The sequence below is a fragment of the Dendropsophus ebraccatus genome, chromosome 12 (assembly GCF_027789765.1).
Source record: "Dendropsophus ebraccatus isolate aDenEbr1 chromosome 12, aDenEbr1.pat, whole genome shotgun sequence".
Taxonomy (NCBI): Eukaryota; Metazoa; Chordata; class Amphibia; order Anura; family Hylidae; genus Dendropsophus; species Dendropsophus ebraccatus.
Window position 1 is genome coordinate 21,647,983 of NC_091465.1, and position 19,839 is coordinate 21,667,821.

Below are 19,839 nucleotides of genomic sequence, written 5' to 3' on the forward strand. Positions count from 1 at the left end.
TATTGCCGGCAATTCCTATTGCCGGTAATACTGTTCCCTATAATACTGCTTCCCTGCTTTCACAGATGCATTCCAGAGGTGTTTGCATTTCTTTCTAAAGACCTCCGATTCGTCGAATCTTGATTTCCAGGTCCCAAGGATTTTTCTCCCATAGACTATAATGAGATTTGATATTCGTTCGAATAGTTGAATATCGGGAGCTTATCGAATTGGATCGAATCAAATATTTCAGTATTCGCTCATCTTTACAAACTATATGTAGGCTGTATGTATTGACTGATGCACCTTTTAGACGTTTTCTGTGACTTTGTATCCCATGCCTCACTGGCCTCCGGCCTCCATGATCTGTGTTTTTAAGTTGTGTTAGCTTATGCAATAATAAAAGAGATATTTACTGTATGTAATATGTTGTGGCTTACATTTTGGGATAATACTGATTGTAGGTGGTACATGTTAAGTTAACAGTATATTCCACAATAGATTTTTCTAGGTATGGTCCGAACCTGCTTCGGTTCGGGTTCGTACGAACCCGAACTCTCGTAAATGATTCCCGCTGTCTGCCCGCTCCATGGAGAGGGTGGATACAGCGGGAGGACCGCCTAGAAAACTGGGATACAGCCATAACCATAGGCTGTATCCCAGTTTTCCAGGCAGTCCTTCCGCTTTATCCACCCCCTGCACGGAGCGGGTAGACAGCGGGAATCTGATGCCGAGCGTTCGGGTTCATACGAACCCGAACCTCGGCAGGTTCGGACTATCCCTAGATTTTTCAGTGAAGATCACTTCATTTGTGCTGAATTGGGATGCGGGCGCATCTGTGTGTGCCTGCATCCCAATTCACCATAGTACTCAATGGAAAGTGTGTCCAGAGACGCACTTTCCATTGTGTGAGCTGCCAATGTTGTGTGGCTATTTTTCAATGACTAGCAGCTGCAAAAAATTGACATGTCATTTTTTCGTGTGGCTGATAGGACTGCTGGCCGAAGTTTATACTATGTGTATACACTCCGGCTAGGATTCCACTGACCGCAGTGCAACATAAATTTTCTATAAATCATCTATAAATCAACGGCCGAGATTAATAAAAAATTTATGTTGTGTGAACTTAGCCTAATAAAGGAAATCAGCTTACAGTCTTTTAGTACACAGGTACCCGGCCTCAGAGCCAGGCCTTGGGAAAGAAGTCACTCAGGAACTGCTGGTTGGTATAGGTCTGCTCAGGAACTGAACTAGGATAAGACTGACTAGGGACCTGCTCTAACCTGCTTACCAATCTCGTAAGTTAGGACAGGACTAGTTTACTATTGGTGGAATAGGCTCAGTGGTAACTCGACACCTGATCTGGATCTGGCCAGGATCTGGAGAGAAGCTTCTAGAAAAGGCCTGTGATAGGCCCATAAATAGGGAGGTGGTTGGCATTCTTCCTCTCAGTGTTACAATACAAACATTTCCCTTAGCAAGCTCCAGTGTGGTGTCTGTAAAAATAAATTATTAGTGCCATCTCGTGGCCAAAAAACAGTGAGGCACTTCCCATAGAAAACCCTGTAAAATACAACACTTGGTGCCGACCATGTGCGTATACAAAAAGCAGCGGCAAACAGGTTCTTGAACACTGCAATAACATAATAGAGAGGAGTAGGTACTGTATATGATTGGTGAGAAGTAAGGATAAGGAATTCTAGGTGTGAGTACTGCAGGAAAACAGCTTGGCCCTGGTCCCATGCCATTCCATTCCATTCCATCACATCAAATGTTGTAATACTATATTTATAGAACTTAATGAGCAACAGTATTCGTTAACTATCCTACAGAAAATGTTGCGATCAGTGTTGATGACAATTTTTTATGTATTTGTTAGGGATGAGCAAGCACCAAAATACTTGAATGCTTATTAATCAAGTTAAGTATTTTTAAACACTGAAGTGCTCAATTTGAGCATTGAGCCCCATTAAAATCAGTGGGAGATTCAAATATTCAACCAGATGCCCCCTGCTTGGCAGAGTGAACGGTACCTGGTTAATCTGAAAGTGACACGTCTGGCCCCCATGGGGTACGTTAGGCCCTGGGGACCAGACTGTGTTCTATTTGTGATGTGTGTTTGGTGTGTGGTGTGTGTGTTTGGGGGGGGAGGGGGCGGGATTTTACTAATGGCTCCGATCTTCCATCTGTTTTCACTATCGCCACTTAGCCAATCATTGGCTGAGGCGGGACACTGCTGCATCCACTGATTGGCTGAGTGGAGTCTGCCCAGTATTGCTCAGACCCAAGAGAGGTCTAATGTTCATAATAACTGCTATGCCAAGAAAAAGGCAAGGGAGACTGAAGCCTGAAGAACACTGTTGATAGTACAGTAATACAAATAGCCAAAAAAAAAAGCATATACTCTCTGAAGAGCACATTAGTTCTCAGGTCTCAGGCAATATTACCAGTGCAAAGAAAGGTTAAAAAGAGGAGGGCGATAACAACCAATTAAAACATTTAAGAAATTACAGAAACTTGTGTATATGTTAAAGGAAAAGTTCACAAAAACGTGCGAGAGATTTTTAATTTACTTCTGTTAAAAAATCTCAAGTTTTACAGTACTTATCAGCTGCTGTATTTTCCCAGTCTGGAGAGCAGGAGAAGTTTTCTACCAGGATTTGCTACTGCTCTGGACAGTTCCTGTCAATGACAGTGTATCAGACTGAAGAGAATACACCACTTACTGCAGGATATACAGCAGCTTAAAGACTTGAGATTTTTTAATAACGGTAAATTACAAATCTCTGGCACTTTCTGGCACCAGTTGATTTGAAAGAATTTATTTATGTATTTTGCTGAACTACCTCTTTAAGATATAATAAATGTGCACCATTGATCTGTTTATAATTTTTTTTTATCTCTCACACAATATTGAACTTTGATTTTCAAAGATGAAAATTCGAGCAGTAGCATTAATGTTTGATGATTTTTAAGGCATGGATCTGATCAACCTTAGTGACATATGTTAGAAACAGCTATGGTCAAACAAACCTTAGTCTAATATGTTTCCATTCAGACCTACTTTTCCTTGTGGGCTGCTATGAATATGACAGCCTTATAGTCAGTAAGGTCACTCACAGCCGTTCTCCTTTTAACCTTACAGTTATCAATAACAAATCCTGCTCCAACTAGAGCTTTCTTGGCAAAATCTTCATCATATGCAAAATCACGGATCTTGTCTTTCCCAATTATTGCATATGTTCTACCTAAACAACCAATTATTAGGAGGTGTCCTCCAGGTTTCAGCAACCCTGAGAACTTCCTGAGATATCGGATATAATCATCTTGGTCTTTGCAGATTACATCTAAGAGCCAAGCGCTGATGATACAATCGGCTGGTGGTAGGACTATCGGATCTGTCATGTTTTCCTTCTCAAGGTCACATTTCACTACATGCTGAGCGGCTGATCTCACTTTTTCTTCTTTGTCCTGTAACTGATCACTGAAAGAAATGGGAAGCATTAAAAAAGTTATTTTCCTACAATGCATTTCCGTAGAATGTCATAAAATATTCCACTAGTGGAGGGAAGACTTGAAGTTAACCAGTGTACTCCAACAAGTCAAGTACTAATTATCAATAGGCCCTTCTAACAGAACCTCTTGTTATACAACAAGAGTGATAATAATGTAATTGATAATGAGATGAGCAAATAGTGAAATATTCGATTCGATTCGATTCAAATAGCTCCTGATATTCGATCGAATATAGAATCCTAATATAGAATCCTTTTATAGTCTATGGGAGAAAAATCCTTGGGACCTGGAAATCAAGATTCGACGAATCAGAGGTCACAAGTGCAAGACATCTTTAGAAAGTGATGCAAACACCTCTGGAATGCATCTGGGAAAGCAGGGAAGCAGTATTACAGGGAACGGTATTAACAGCAACAGTAAATATTTAATTAATAAAACTAATTTTCATTCTAATAAAGCTATTTTCGTCATTCAATAGCTTAATTAAAACTAATCAATGCTTTTGCAATTAAATATACTGTAAATAAAAAAAAATAAATATATATATATATATATATATATATATATATATATATTTACAGTATATTTAATTGAAAAAGCAGGAATTTACTATACCAAAAAATAAATTAAAAGCAGATAAAGAAATAATACATATAAACTAATATCGATAATGCAAAATAAATGAATTAAAACAATGATTACATGTAAATTAATAGCAATAATGCGGAATAAATGGATTAAAACAATTATTATATATATGTGTACAAACTGAGCAAGAAACACCCCTTAATGTCACTCGAGTATAACTCCCGTCATGGATGAAACTGCCGGCAAATGATGGGGAAGTAGTCCAGCACCCAGTTGGTTCAGGATGGACAGCGCTCAGAGCGCCCGGGATTATTTAAATCCAATGAGCTGTGTCAACTTGTTGAAAAGTTCATCAATTAAAAAATATATTAGCAGAGGATTAGTTACGATTTTAATTATAGACAAAAGTGCACAGTATAATGAGGTCCTCAGGTAACTGATAGTATAGGAGAATGCTGAGTAGGTATGTGATAGAGGTAATTACCCAATTACTTGATTTATTATATACACTACAACAGATTACAAGATATGACAATAAGCTAAAATTATTATGTTAATTTGTTTTCCTTGAGACCCCTTTGGCATCACAACATATGGGGGTATTATTGCCCCCGTGAGCCCCTAAACGAAAGAATTTTACTGAAAAAAATAAGTAAATCTTTTATTTCCCTCCTCCAGGAAGTATAATAGGCCCCACCTCCCCACACACCTCAGTCAAATTATAACAAATACAATAAGGGCGGGTGTCTTGTGATGCCAATGGGGCTCAGGGAAAACAAATTAACAATTTTTTTTGGCTTCCCTATCGTCCTATTGACATCACAACATATGGGGAACTAGCAAGCATGATCCTTATTGGGTGGGTTAACAATCAGAGCAGCAGAGAGCACAGATTTTGCAAATACAGTTCTTGCTGAACAGATAGATTCCAACCTATAGGGGTTGACAAAGGTAGACAGTGATGACCAGGTAGCCGCCTGGCATATGTCCTCAAGCGGCACAGATGCCCGCTCAGCCCAACTAGAGGCAACTGCCCTGGTAGAGTGAGCTCTAGTGAATTCAGGTGGAGTCAACTCAGCCGAAGTATAGCAAAGGGCAATGGAATCACAGATCCATCGAATTATGGTAGGTTTTGAGGCCTTTTTCCCTTATTTCTTTCCTGCAAAAAGAACAAAAAAAATTTCTTCCTTACGGAATGTGCTTACTCTATCCAGGTATATTCTGATAGATCTGGATACGTCCAACAGCGAGAGATTTAATTCTTCTTTAACCGAATAAACAGCAGAAAAAACAGGCAGTACCACCAGCTGGTTAATGTTGGAATAAGACGCCACTTTAGGAAGGAATCCTGGAAGAAATCTAAGAATAACCTTATCCTGAGAGAAAACAACATAAGGAGGAGCAGAACCAATCGCTTGAAGCTCTCCTACTCTCTTGGCAGAAGTGATTGCCAGCAAAAAGGCAACCTTAAAGGGGTTATCAAGTGCTACAAAAACATGGCCACTTCCCCCCCCCTACTGTTGTCTCCAGTTCAGGTGCAGTTTGCAATTAAGCTCCATTTACTTCAATGGAACTGAGTTTCAAAACCCCACCCAAACTGGAGACAACAGTAGGGGGGAAGTGGCCATGTTTTTGTAGTGCTGGATAACCCCTTTAAAGGAAAGGAACTTGTAGTCTGTTTCTTCCAATGGCTCAAATGGAGGGAGACATAAGCGTCTCAGCACTAGGGACAAGTCACAAGTGTCTACCTGTCTCACCAGGTTAGGTCTTAGTCTGGTTACAGCCTTATTGAAGTTTTTTACTTTTATGATTTGAAAAAGACGTAAATTTAAGTGGGCAGATAGGGCTGCTATCTGCACCTTAATGGAACTAGGTTTTAGACCCTTGTCAAATCCCTCTTGAAGAAATTCTAACAACTGTGGAGTAGAAGGTTGTGTTGAATCAATCTCTTTAGAAGAACACCAGGCCTGCAAATTTTTAAAAGATATGATTTATTCGTAGCATTGCTACGTGCATGAGAAAGAGTATGCAAAACTTTCTCAGAGAAACCTGCATCTAGTATGGTCCTTCTAGCCTCCAAGCTGTCAAGCTGAGGCTGACTAGATCCCTGCACCGATGAAGTCCCTGGGATATCAGATCTGGATACAGGGGAAGCTTCCGAAAGTCTCCTCTGCTCATATTCATGAGCAGGATGAACCATGACCTCTTCAGCCAGAAGGGTGTCATGAATATCACTGATGCCTGATCTTCGGCAGAACTCTGGGAATCATGGCGATAGGTGGGAAGATGTAGGCTAGCTGAAACGTCTACAGAATTGTCATGACATCCACCACGGTCAGGTTGTCCGACGTATACAGGGAGCAAAACTTCATCAGTTTGGCATTGTCTGCTGATGCCATGAGATCTATTTGAGGAAGTCCCCATCTGTGTGTTAATTGAGTGAACACTCTCCTTGAGAGAGACCACTCCCCTGGAACTGTAAGACCTCGACTTAGTCAAATTGTAAATAACCTGGTCACCCGGGTTTCTGCCCATCTCAAAATCTTCTCCACCTCCTTGAGAAGCAAGGGAGATCTGGTACCTCCCTGCTTGTTCAGGTAGGCTACGCAAGCAATGTTGTCCGTCCTGATCCTCACCGCTTTGTGCATTATAACTGGAGTGAAATAAAGAAGAGCAAGATAAATTGCTCTGAGCTCTCTTATGTTGGAAGGAAGAATGGATTATTGTAGGTTCCAAACTCCTGAGACTGTGTTGTCTAATAGATGGGCCCCCCCATCCTGTGCCCGAAGTATCCGTCGCTATGGTGACCCAATGTGGCTCTGATATCAAAACTCCATGTTTGACTTGCCTCCACTACATTAGGGACTGTCTTGTTTGTGTAGACAGGACATGCATTGCATCCAGATCCTCTAGTCTCCGGTTCCAGGGTGATAGTACTTCTGTCTGGAGGGATCTCATGTGCCATAGCGCCCGTGGAACTGCATCCGCTGCTGAGGCGAGGAGTCCTAAGAAGATGGATATCTGACGAGGAGGAATAAGAAACTGGGCTCCTGCCTGGATGCGTTCCACTCTGGGAGTTGATAGAAATAATTTGTGCAGAGTCTATGAGAAACCCCAGAAATACCTTGGTCCTGGATGGAACTAGGTCCGATTTCTCATGGTTGATAAGCCATCCTAGCTGTTGAAGTATGTTTTGAACATAATTCAACTGAAGACTCAGAAGATTCTGAGTCTGTGCCATAATCAACCAGTCCTCGAGGTATGGGATGATCTTTATCCCCTGTAACCGGAATAGAACCATCATGGCCGACACTATTTTCGTAAAGCATTTTCGAAAGTATTTTCGAAGGGAGCAGAGGTTGTCCCGAATGGGAGAACTCTGATACGCAAGTGTCTTACCTGGAGCTGGATGGTGATCCTTAAAGGGGTTGTCATTGGATTTTTCAATAAACTAGCATTGCACTGACCTCTGTGGGTGTTGCATATTCTATATACACTTCTATTTTTTATTCAGAGCGCTTACTGTGTTCGCAGGCTCAGTCACATGACCACTCTGCCTGTGTTTTCTTTACTTCCTGTGAAATTCTGTTCCCTTCTGTTTCCTGTTCCTGCCAGTGAGGGAACAGTGAGTCATCAGGTGGGTGGGGTTATGCATATATTTCTTTAGCCACACCCCTAACATCTTACTGACATCTGAGCCCAGAAGAAACTGCAGCTGTAAGGACAGCATGGCAGACTACAATCTCTGTACTGCACTGCAGCATAGGTTGGAGCTATAAACGGTAAATAAAGGAACTATGGGGTGATTTATCAAAATTGATGCAGAGGAACAGGAAAGCAGTTGCCCATAGCAACCAGTCAGATTCTAGGTTTCATTTTCCAAGGCCTTTTTTTAAAAATGAAAGAAGCAATCTGATTGGTTGCTATGGATAACTGCTCCCCTGCACAGGCTTTGCTAAATCTTCCTCTATATTGTTACTATTGTAGTGTGAAAATATACAGTGTTAGGGCAGTGCTGCTGCTGTGTGTAATATGGAGAGAAGAGAGGAGACTTCACCTCATGGCAGTCACCATGTCATCTATCAATCTATTGCTGAGGTAAACTTGTAACAGAATGCTGCCTCATTGAGACCCCGAGTAAGATGGCTACTGTAGTGTATATGTAATCCAGGACTACAACTCCTATCATGTACATGTGTGCTGGGGTTTGTAGTCCTACAACAGATAAAAGAGTGAAAAAACTAGTTGATTTGATAACATAAGTAATTGACAGACCCTGAGCCACCATGCTGCTCAAAAGGGCTTTTGTAGTAATACAGTAATACAGTAATTACCTGCCTATGGGTAGAGTGAGTGGAGCTACAGGCGTGCAGAGCTGTGATGTACTGCTGACCCCTGTGACCTGGAAGTTCTTTATGTAAACAAACACAAATCCAAAAAGCAGCAACAGAGGAGGCGGCCCGGGGACACAGAGGCGAAAAAAGGTTAGAGAAAACCACTCAGGGAAAGGGGAAGATTACAAATTATTCACATTTCCAATAAGAAAAAAATGTTGGTCAACCTCTTTAAGTATTTCCTGTCTGCCTTCAGAATTGGAACATGGAGATCCTGGCATCCTGTAAATCCCCTTCTTGGAGGATTGATCTTACCGACTTTATGTTCTCAATGCAAAATTTTTTCTTTACTATGAATGTATTTAGATACCGCAGATCTATAATAAGCCTCCACTTTCCGGATGGCTTGGGCACGAGAAATACTGGAGAGTACATGCCTTGACCAATCTCTGACGGAGGAACGTCTTCTAACGCCTCTATGGATAGGAGGTGAAGAATTTCTTTCTCTAGAACTGTTTGTTTCTCTGGTCTTAGCTTCCATGATGGAAGAAACCTTGAAAGGAGGAAGAAGAGAAAAATGAAGGACATAACTGCTGCAGATAAAGTTCACTATCCACTGATCCTTTATTAAAGTTTCCCAGGCTGGGAGAAACAAAGTTAAATATCCCCCCCCCCCCCCCCCCCCCCCACTGGGATGCTCCTGGCGTCAGAAGTCAGGATTTTTATTGGTGTCCTTAATTTGCTTAATTTAACTTGCCAGGTCCTCTTCTGGAGTAATTTCTTCCTCTCCCCCTGTACTGGTATCTAGTTCTCCCACGCTATGGTGATTTAGCTCTACGAAAGGAATCCCAAGTCTTGTAGGATAGTGGCAACGATTTCCCTTTTTTATCTGACATCTCTTCCATTAATTTGTCAAGCTCCGTGCCAAATAATCTCCCTGGCTGAAACTCCATATTACATAACCGAAATTTTGAATTTGCGTCTCCAAACCAGGGTCTTAACCATAATGCTCTCCTACCTGCAGTGGAGAGGGCCATAGTTTTGGAGGCTATCCTCGTTCCCTGGGATGCTGCACCACAGAGAAAATCTATGGCCATGTTTACCTTTTTAAAAGAGCAAAGGACCTTATCCCTTCTCACTCCAGATTCCAAGTTCTCTTGGTCCTTAGCCAGCCACTTCTAGAAACCTCAAATGAGGATATAGAAACCACCCCTTGGGCAGCGGCCGCAGTATAAGATCTCTTAAAAGCCACCTCCACCCTTCTATCCATAGGGTCTCTGAGGTTTGAATTATCCTCCGCAGGTAAGACCGTGCGTTTGGACAGTTTGGCCATGGCTGTATCAACCTTTGGAGGTTCTACCTTGAGAACATACTGTATAAGGTTTTGAACCTCTTACTCAAGAGCGGAGCTTTTTCCGGCTTCTTCCACTCAGTTTGTAACATACTCATTGATGTCTCGCCAACATGAAAAGCCCTAGGACCTTCTTCTAAGTTTTCTGGTTGAATCTCTGCCTGGACAGCCTTACGAAGCTTGTAGATTCTCTAAGAGAAAAAAAAGAATAATGTTATCTGAATCGATGGTCCTCATACGGTATTCATAGCCATCCGGCAGAGGAGTCTCACAATCAGCACAAGCGAAATGTTTTCTTTTTCCAGATCTCTTGCTGGATGGACTGGTCTCCATTTCAGACATCTAGGAAAGTATACAATAAATCCCAGCATAGACCTTGTCTATAGGATACATCTGACCAGTAATACCAAACAACACCACAAGGGGACAGCAGAGTACTTAGCAGATGAAATAGGAAACCCTGAATTAGACGCTCTGTAACACTTGCTGGCAGAAGACAGAAAAATTGGGATACAGCACCCTAGATCCAAAGATCAGACCTATCTGCTGGCGTCCTGGTTCCCTTTTTATATGCACAGCGGCGCAGCAGCAACCGGAACCGGAAGTGACAAACTTGCTAATGCCGGAGCTGACACACACATACGTCATGCGTTCCATGGCCCGGCAGGAAGCAGTCACCGGAAGTGACACGTCGCCGCGAATGAAACGCACATGCGTTCCATGCAATAAGACCTAATAAACATAAAGAAAGAAAGTGCAGGACCCAAAAAAAATCGAGACCTGACCTACTGGCCTGAAATTGGATCCTGCGGTGGATACCTGGAGCAAGAAAGGAATCCACAGGTAACCTAAAAAGGAAAAATATGGAGGGGGGGACAGAGTCCCCTAGGGCTAACAGAAACGAAGTGAAAAAAGACTGAGGTGTGTGGGGAGGTGGGGCCTATTATACTTCCTGGAGGAGGGGAATAAAAGATTTACTTATTTTTTTCATTAAAATTCCTTCGTCTCAGGGGCTCACAGGGGCGATAATACCCCCATATGTTGTGATGCCAATGGGTCTCAGGGAAAACTAATTAACGTAATAATTTTAGCTTATTGTCATATCTTGTCATCTGTTGTAGTGTATATAATAAATCAAGTAATTGGGTAATTACCTCTATCACATACCTACTCATCATTCTCCTATACTATCAGTTACCTGAGGACCTTATTATACTGCGCACTTTTGTCTATAATTAAAATTGTAACTAATCCTCTGCTAATATATCTTTTAATTGATGAACTTTTCAACAAGTTGACACAGCTCATTGGATTTAAATAATCCCGGGCGCTCTGAACGCCGAGCGCTGTCCATCCTGAACCAACTGAGTGCTGGACTACTTCCCCAGGGGCGCAGGGGCGATAATACCCCATATGTTGTGATGCCAATGGGACGATAGGGTATATATAGTCTTAAAAATTCTAATTCGACAATAGTATATAGTCTTAGTAAAAGCGTAACTATAATTTCAGTAGCCAAAAAATGAAATTCCTCAAATAAAAAGCCCATGTATTACCCTTTAAAAAGAGCCATAAACTGTGTTGATAGCTTGTACGCTCGCTGCAATATCCCCAGTTGTTTGGCTCAGAAGAATAAATGAATTTATTCAACCCACACTACCCAAGGGAGTGGAACCCTTGCTCCAGCAGCTCAGCCTCCTTCCCCACAGCCTGGCCCCTCCAGGGAAAGAAGGGATTCAGACCCACCACCACCATGCTCCCAGGAACTCTTTTCTGGACCTTTTTCTGAGTCTGAGCAACCAGAGCGGTCGATCTGTCCAGATGCCCAAACTATGCAGCTCACACAGTCAGTGGGTGATGATGGGGAATTGCAAGCGGGGTTGGAAGAGATTTCTGATGATGACAACGAGACCCAGTCGTCAGACATTGAGGTTGTTGTCATGGATGTAACTCAAAGTGGGGAGCACAGTGAGGAATTGGAGAAAGAGCTGGTGGATGAGGACAAAGTGACTGACCCGAGCTAGGTGGATAAGGGTAGTAAAGACAGTGATTCTGAGGGGGAGGCAATTTCACCAGCTGGACCGGTTGGAAGAGTGGTGGGCAGAGGGAGAAGCAGGGTCAAAGCGAGTAGATCAGCAACTGTTTCTAGGAGTCAAACTTTCGTGGCCAGGCCTAGATGTCCCCAAGTCTGGAGATTTTTTAAAGAAAGTCCGGATGACCGACGGACTGTAGTGTGCTACGCCAGGATCAGCAGGGGAGCCACCACTACCAGCCTAACCACTACCAGCATGCGCAGGCATATGAGTGCTAAACACCCTACTCAGTGGAACCAAGGCCGTTTAGTGAGTGCAAGTCGCACCCCTGCTCCTTCCCCTGTGTCACGTGCTTGCTCTGTCAGTCTCCCCGCCCAGGCCCTAGGCACAAACGCCTCCCGCCCTACACACACCCCTTCACCTCAACTATGCTCCACACCCTCCAGCAAGGTGTCCAAGCGCAGCGTTCAACTGTCCCTGCAGCAGACCTTTGAACGGAAGCGCAAATACACTGCCACTCACCCGAATGCACAAGCCCTAAATGTGCACATAGGCAAACTGCTAAGCTTGGAGATGCGGCTGGTAGAGACAGAGGCTTTTAGGAACCTCATGGCGGTGGCTGTCCCTCGGTACTCTGTCCCCAGCCACCACTACTTTTCACGGTGTGCCGTCCCAGCCCTCCACGTGTCGGATAACATCATCCGTCCCCTGACCAACGTAATTAGTGACAAGGTTAACCTAAACATGACCACGTGGACAAGTGCTGGCGGGCAGAGACACTATATCTCCCTGGTGGCACATTGAGTCAACTTGGTGGAGGCTGGGACAGAGTCTGACCCTGGTTCCGCTCATGTGCTGCCCATACCGAGGATTGTGGGGCCTACCTCGGTCACGGTCTCTCATGATTTCTATACCTCTTTCTCCTCCTCTTCTTTCTCCTCCTCTCTATTACCCTCCACGAGCACGTCGCCTCCATTTCGTAGCGCTAGCTGCATCAGCACTGCGGTGGGTAAGCGCCAACAGGCGGTGTTGAAACTGCTGAGCTTAGGCGACAAGAGGCACACGGCCCAGGAGCTGTTGCAAGGCATTATGGTGCAGCCAGATCTTTGGCTTGCGCCACGGAGCCTCAAACCAGGAATGGTTGTGTGTGATAACGGGCGGAACCTGCTGGCGGCTCTGCAACTCGGCAGCCTCACACATGTACCATGCTTGGCCCACATGTTCAACCTAGTGGTGCAGGGGTCCTTGAGACCTACCCCAATTTGGCTTACTTGCTTACCAAGGTGCGGCGCATCTGTGCGCATTCCCGCAAGTCAACCACGGATGCTGCCACCCTTAGAGCAGTGCAAAGGCGTTTGCCACTGCCGGCTCACGGACTGCTTTCCGACGTGCCCACATGGTGGAGTTCCACCTTCCAGATGAAAGCCAGGGTTTACCAGCAATGCAGAGCCATTGTGGAATGCCAGATGTCAACCTCGGTGCGATGCGGTAGTCAGGTAAGTCAGCTACCTTAAATCTACAATGAGGAGTAGACGTGGATGTCTGCTATCTGTCAGGTACTGGGCCCCTTTGAGGAATCAACAGAGATGGTTAGCGGCGATGCCGCCATAATCAGCCTCATCATCCTGCTGCTGTGTCTGCTTCAAACCTCCCTGCTCAGCCTGAAGTCTGAGACTTTGCCTTTGTCTCAGGACACGGGTGAAGATGAAGAACATCCGCCTCTAGATGGCCAGACCACCCTGATGTCAGTTTCTCCCCATGGAGTAGAGGATGAGGAGGATGAAAAAGATGAGGAAGAGGAGTAGACTGCTGCCGCAACTGAAGAAGGTACTCATGCTTGATCCTTAGTTGTTGAGCGTGTATGGCCTGAAGAGGAGTAATTGGTGGAGGAGGAGGAGGAAATTGAGCCTATTGAGAAGAGGGAGTTCTTGCGTGTTGGTACCCTGGCGCACATGGCTGACTTTATGTTAGGCTGTCTTTCCCGTGACCCTCGAGTTAATTTTTTTTTTTTACCACAATGATTACTGGGTGTTCACCCTCCTGGACCCTTGGTACAAACAGAACTTTGCCACTCTTATTCCTGCCGAGGAACACAGTATTAGAGTGAATCAATATCAACAGGTGCTTCCCATCTGACACCACTAGCGCCAGAGGACGTATTTCTGTAGTCCAAAGAGCGGTGGAGAGGAGGGGTGGAGCAGGCAGCTTGTCAAGGGGCAGGGGAACACTCTCCAAGGCTTTTGACAGTTTCATGGCACCCCAGCAAGACTATGTCAACCGTCCCCAGTCTAGACAGAGTAGGGGGGAGGCCTTCAGAAAGATGGTGAGGGAGTACCTTGCTGACCATACCAACGTCCTTCCCGATCACTCTGCTACATACAACTACTGGGTTGCAAAACTGGATACGTAGCCCGAACTGGCGCTTTACGCCTTGGAGGTGCTAGACTGCCCTTCCGCTAGCGTGTTTTAAGAGCAGGTCTTCAGTGCAGCTGGTGCCATCATCATTGATAAGCACACCCACCTTTCAACTGACAGCGCTGACAGGCTGCCTGTTAGGAACTGGACAGCAGGACAAGACAAGACAGTGAGCCCTAAGCTCAGCCCCGCCCACTGTCTACCTACTTGCCACAATCCGCCCTAAGATGGCGGCGAGCAACTTGGCGATGGTCCCTGCACTGACTAGGTGGAACACAAATACAAGACAGACAGACAGACAAACACAATGAAGAATAGTAAACAGTCAGGGTCACAACAATCGGGCAGCAAAAGTACAAAATCACAATCCAATAAACGTAGTCAAAGTCCAGGCAAAATGGTCAAGGGCAGGCAGCAAGCAAGGGAGGTCAAGGAATAAGGCAAAAATCAGGGATAGCAAATACATACAAGCAGGCAGAGACTAAGTCAATAACCAGCAATGAGTGCACAGACTGGGTTAGTTATATAGGAGGCCAGGGTTCTGATCCAGAATGTAATTGGACCATCCCTCTGATCTCCAAACACAGACACCTGAGAACAAGACAGATCCACTGGCAGAAAGACCTGTCAGTCACAGCAGAACCAAAACACACATTAACCATGACATGGCCAGACAGAACTCAGCAGGTGAAGTCGGGTGTGTCTCCCAAAGAGAGCAAATAAACCAGTGTTCAGACACAGCAAAACAAAACACAGAACAGAATAAGAGAATATCAGCGCCTTCTCGGCCGCACAGCACGGGCCGAGGGACGCATAACGCTCCGCAAAGATACCATCCTGACACTGCCGTTTATAAAAATGAACAAAGCCTGGATTTAACCTGAATTCAATTGTCCACCCGGGGAAAGCAGCTCAACATGAAGATTCTTGGTATCTTCTCTCCTCCTCCTCCTTCAATTCTAAACGAACAGCCAAGTGTTCTTCCACCATATTGTGTCTGGCCTAATATTTGGGAGGCTCACTTGCTTTCTTATTAGCTTTTTATGGTTCTCTGTGTGCTCACTGCCATGCTGTGTCTGGCCTAAGTTTTGGGAGGCTCACTTGCTTCCTCGCTCAATTTTAATGGTTCTCCGAGTGCTCACTGCTATGCTGTGTCTGGCCTTATTTTGGGAGGCTCACTTGCTACCTCACTCACTTTTAATGGTTCTCTGTGTCCTGATCGCTCACTGCTATGCTGTGTCTGGCCTAATTTTTGGGAGGCTCACTTGCTACCTCACTCACTTTTAATGGTTCTCTGTGTCCTGCCGCTAATCGCGTCCCCTGCAACCAGCCAGCTGTGTTATCTTTTTTTTTTTTGTGTAGCCGCGGCCAGGGTCTCACCACCCTTGATGGGGACTGACAGCTGGCCTAGCCCTGACCTCACTCCAATTTTTGGGGAGGCTCATTTGCTTCCTCACTCACTTTTAATGATTCTCTGTGTCCTCACTGTAATGCTATGTCTGGCCTAATTTTTTTGGAGGCTCACTGGCTACTGCTTCTACCTTGGTCACTCTGTCCTCACCCCCATGCTGTGTCAGGGTAAATTTCGGGGTGGCTCATTTGCTACCTCTGTTTTTAGTGGTTTTCTGTGTCCTCACCGCCATGCTGTGTCAGGCAAAGTTTTTGGGTGTTTCATCATATGCTACCTCTGTTTTAATGGTTCCCTATGTTCTCATTGCCATGCTGTGTCAGGCTGAGTTTTTGTGTGGTCCCTATGCCTACCTCTGTTTTAACCAGGCTGTTGCCCAGAATTTGGCATAATGGTGCGATTAGGCAGCCTTAGAGGCATCCATACATGCTGCCCCTGCTGTTTCCTGTGCATTTCCGTTGTGTTTTATCATTTTCTGAGGTTGAAAGGTTTTTACACGACCTTCCCTCTACCGACCTTGGGTCCCCTGCAAAAATGCTTGAGTTTCCCATTGACTTCAATGGGGTTCGTTACTCAAAGCGAGCATTTTTGTACTTTCTCATCACTAGTAATTACGTCTATCACATACCTACTCATCATTCTCCTATACTATTAGTTACATGAGGACCTCATTGTACACTTTTGTCTATAATTAAAATTGTAACTAATCCTCTGCTAATATACCTTTCATTGATGAACTTTTCAACAAGTTGACACAGCTCATTAGATTTACATAATCCCGGGAGCTCTGAACGCCGAGCGCTGTCCATCCTGAACTAACTGGGTGCTGGACTACTTCCCCATCATTTGCCGGCAGTTCCATCTATGATGGGAGTTATACTTGAATGACATTAACCTCTTACCCGTACGTCATATGTCCCCGAGAGGTGTTCAGAGCGGGGCCGCGCGGTGACCCTGCTCTGAACCGCCGCGGACCCGGGTGCCGCTTGTAGCCCAAGACTGCGAGTATTAGCGGGCACGGTCCAATCGCTGTGCCTGCTAATACAGTAATCAGATGCAGCTGTCAAAGATGACAGCTGCATCCGATTACCAGATGCAGCACTTCCCTGGTGTCTAGTGGCGGAGATCGCTCCTTTGGGACATTGTCCCGGAGGAGCCATCTCCGTGACTGGTGCCGGCCGGGGTCTCCGCCAGAATGGTGCTGATCCCGGCTCGGCACTCAGATGCTTTCAGCTGCAGCAGCCGAAAACATCTGAGTGCCATTCTCATTGATCTTTGCTGTATAACTATACAGCAAAGATCTCAATGAGAGATCAGTATACTTATACTAGAAGTCCCCTCCCCTAATAAAAGTCAGAATCACCCCCCTTTTCCCATGTTTTTGATAAAAATAAATAAATAAATAAATAAACATGTTTGATGCTGCTGCAGCAGCCAAAAGCAAACGAGTGCCGATCTCATTGATCTTTGCTGTATTACTATACAGCAACGATCTCAATGAGAGATCAAAGTGTATATGTTAGAAGTCCCCCAGGGGGGCTTCTAGTATATGTGTAAAAAAAAAAAAAGAAAGTATTGTTATTAGTAAAAAGCCCCCTCCCCTAATAAAAGTTTGAATCACCACCCTTTTCCCAGGTTTTAAATAAAAGTAAATAAATAAACATGTTTGCTATCGCCGCGTGTGCAATCGCCCGAACTATTAATTAATCACATTCCTGATCTCGCATGGTAAATGGCGTAAGCGCAATAAAATCCCAAAGTGCAAAATTGCGCATTTTTAGTCGCATCAAATCCAGAAAAAAATGTAATAAAAAGCTATCAAAAAGTCGTATATGCGCATATGCGTATATATATCAAGGTACCGATAGAAAGTGCACATCATGGCGCAAAAAATGACACCTCAAACAGCCCCATAGACCAAGGTATAAAAGCGCTATAAGCCTGGGAATGGAGCGATTTTAAGGAACATATATTTGTTAACAATGGTTTGAATTTTTTACAGGCCATCAGATAAAAGAAAAGTTATACATGTTATATATTGTTGTAATCATAACAATTTGAAGAATATGCATAACAAGTCAGTTCTACAGCAGGGCGAATGGAGTACAAACAAATACCCCCCAAATAAAAGAAATGCGTTTTTTTGTTCAATTTCACCACACATTGAATTTTTTCCTGGTTTCGCAGTGTTTTTTATGCAAAAATTCAGCCTGTCATTGCAAAGTACAATTAGTGGTGCAAAAAATAAGGGCTCATGTGGGTCTCTAGGTGGAAAAATGCAAGTGCTATGGCCTTTTAAACACAAGGAGGAAAAAAACTAAAATGCAAAAACGAAAATTGGCTCTGTCCTTAAGGGGTTAAGGGGTGTTTTTTCCTCAGTTTTCACTCATATATATAATAATTGTTTTAATCCATTTATTCTGCATTATTGCTATTAATTTATATGTAATCATTGTTTTAATTCATTTATTTTGCATTATCGATATTAGTTTAAATGTATTATTTCTTTATCTGCTTTAATTCAATTTTTCTTTGGTATAGTAAATTCATGCTTGTTTAATTAAATATACTGTAAATAAATAAATAAATATACAGTATATACATTTATTTATTTTTTAATTACAGTATAATTGCACTGCAGAATAAAGCGAATTAACAGCACAATTCTCAGCAGATCTTGCTTCGCTCATCTCTAGTGATTCTAGTAAAAACTCGCTATTGTTAATGTTGCTACTGTACAAAAGATATGAAGAGCAATCTAGGAAATGTTTGGACAATATATCTTCTATGTACTCATTGTATCATTTGATGCTAGTCTAAGCAACATCATATTTCGGAGATCAGGAGTTATCTCTACATTTACCCATCCCATATCATTATTAGAGATGAGCAAATAGTATTCGATCGAATACTGCACTATTCGAAAGATTCGAGTTTGATCGAATATGTGATCGAATATTCGAATCTAATTTAACTTTACTAAAACAGCTAAACAATTATTTAGCTGTTTTAATAAAGTTTATGCTCCCTGGGAAAGCAGGGAAGCAGTATTACAGGGCATGGTATTAGCGGCAATTAGCAATTGCTGGCAATAATGCCAATCCCTGTAATAGTTAATATTTAATTAATAAAACTAATTTTCGTTCTCATAAAGCTATTTCCGTTGTTCAATAACTTAATTAAAACAAATCAATACGGCATGTTTGAACCTGAGCCTATCAGGAAATGTAAGTTATTTTGTATATATATGTGCTTGTTACGATGTATTGATTTTATGGCTTGAGAAAGGTGGCATACTGGTCACCGAAACGCGTCGCCCTGCCTGTTGAATAAATCCTGCCTACTTTGAAGTCCGGTGCTTGACTGTTTATATGCCTACCAGGAGGGGGGGGGGGGTTTCGGCTGGTCCGTTAGGCCCCCACACGGAGTGAGTACCATCTGTGTATAAGGATACTTATAATCAGTAATTGACTTTGCAATTCTGAGCGCGATTCTTCCGTTTCCCTTGTTTGCTCTCAATTTCTATTTTTGGAAGTTGGATGGCCCATTCAGCTCAACTATCGGATTACAGTAATTTTACTTGACATGTTAAAAAAAATTGGTTCTAGGGGTCTAAAAATTGGGTGCCTTCTTTCATTTCTCCAATATTTTAACAAGAAAAAAGAAAGTCCTGCTACAGTCACTAACCTCAACCGTCTGTGCTAGGCCCCTCAGGGTTGAAGAGAGTCTGAGTGCTTCCACATCTGGAAGTCTGTCCCAGGCCCCTCAGGGTCAAAGAAAGTCTGAGTGCTGCCCTTGCCCCGCCACCTCCTGATCCACTTATGTTCACTGCTGTCCTGGGAGAAAACTGATCTTATGCTGCTGGTCCACCGGTGTCCACTGCTGTTCTGGGAGAAAATTGATATTACGCCACTGGTCCACTGATGTCCACTGTTTTCCTGGGAGAAAACTGATATTATGCAGCTGGTCCACTGATGTCCACTGTTTTCCTGGGAGAAAACTGATATTATGCTGCTGGTCCACAGATGTCCGCTGCTTTCCTGGAAGAAAATTTGTTACGCCGCTGCTTCACTAATGTCCACTGCTGTCCTGTGAGAAAATTTATGTTACACCACTGATCCACCGATGTCCACTGCTGTCCATGGTAAAAATTGGATAATTGATTGATTGACATTTTTTTTTATATTGTGATTTCCCAATTTTTGACACTTTTAC

The 19,839-nt window shown here is 43.6% G+C and overlaps 1 protein-coding gene across 1 annotated transcript in view; it reads right to left on the bottom strand.

Moving 5' to 3' along the window:
• Positions 1-2,532: 2,532 nt before the first annotated feature.
• Positions 2,533-19,839, bottom strand: part of LOC138769164 (indolethylamine N-methyltransferase-like) — a 43,585-nt gene continuing 26,278 nt past the window's right edge. Inside the window, exon 4 of the mRNA XM_069947431.1 lies at positions 2,533-3,463. Coding sequence (XP_069803532.1) covers positions 3,040-3,463 — 424 coding nt within the window. The 3' untranslated portion in view covers positions 2,533-3,039. The remainder of the gene's footprint in view (positions 3,464-19,839) is intronic.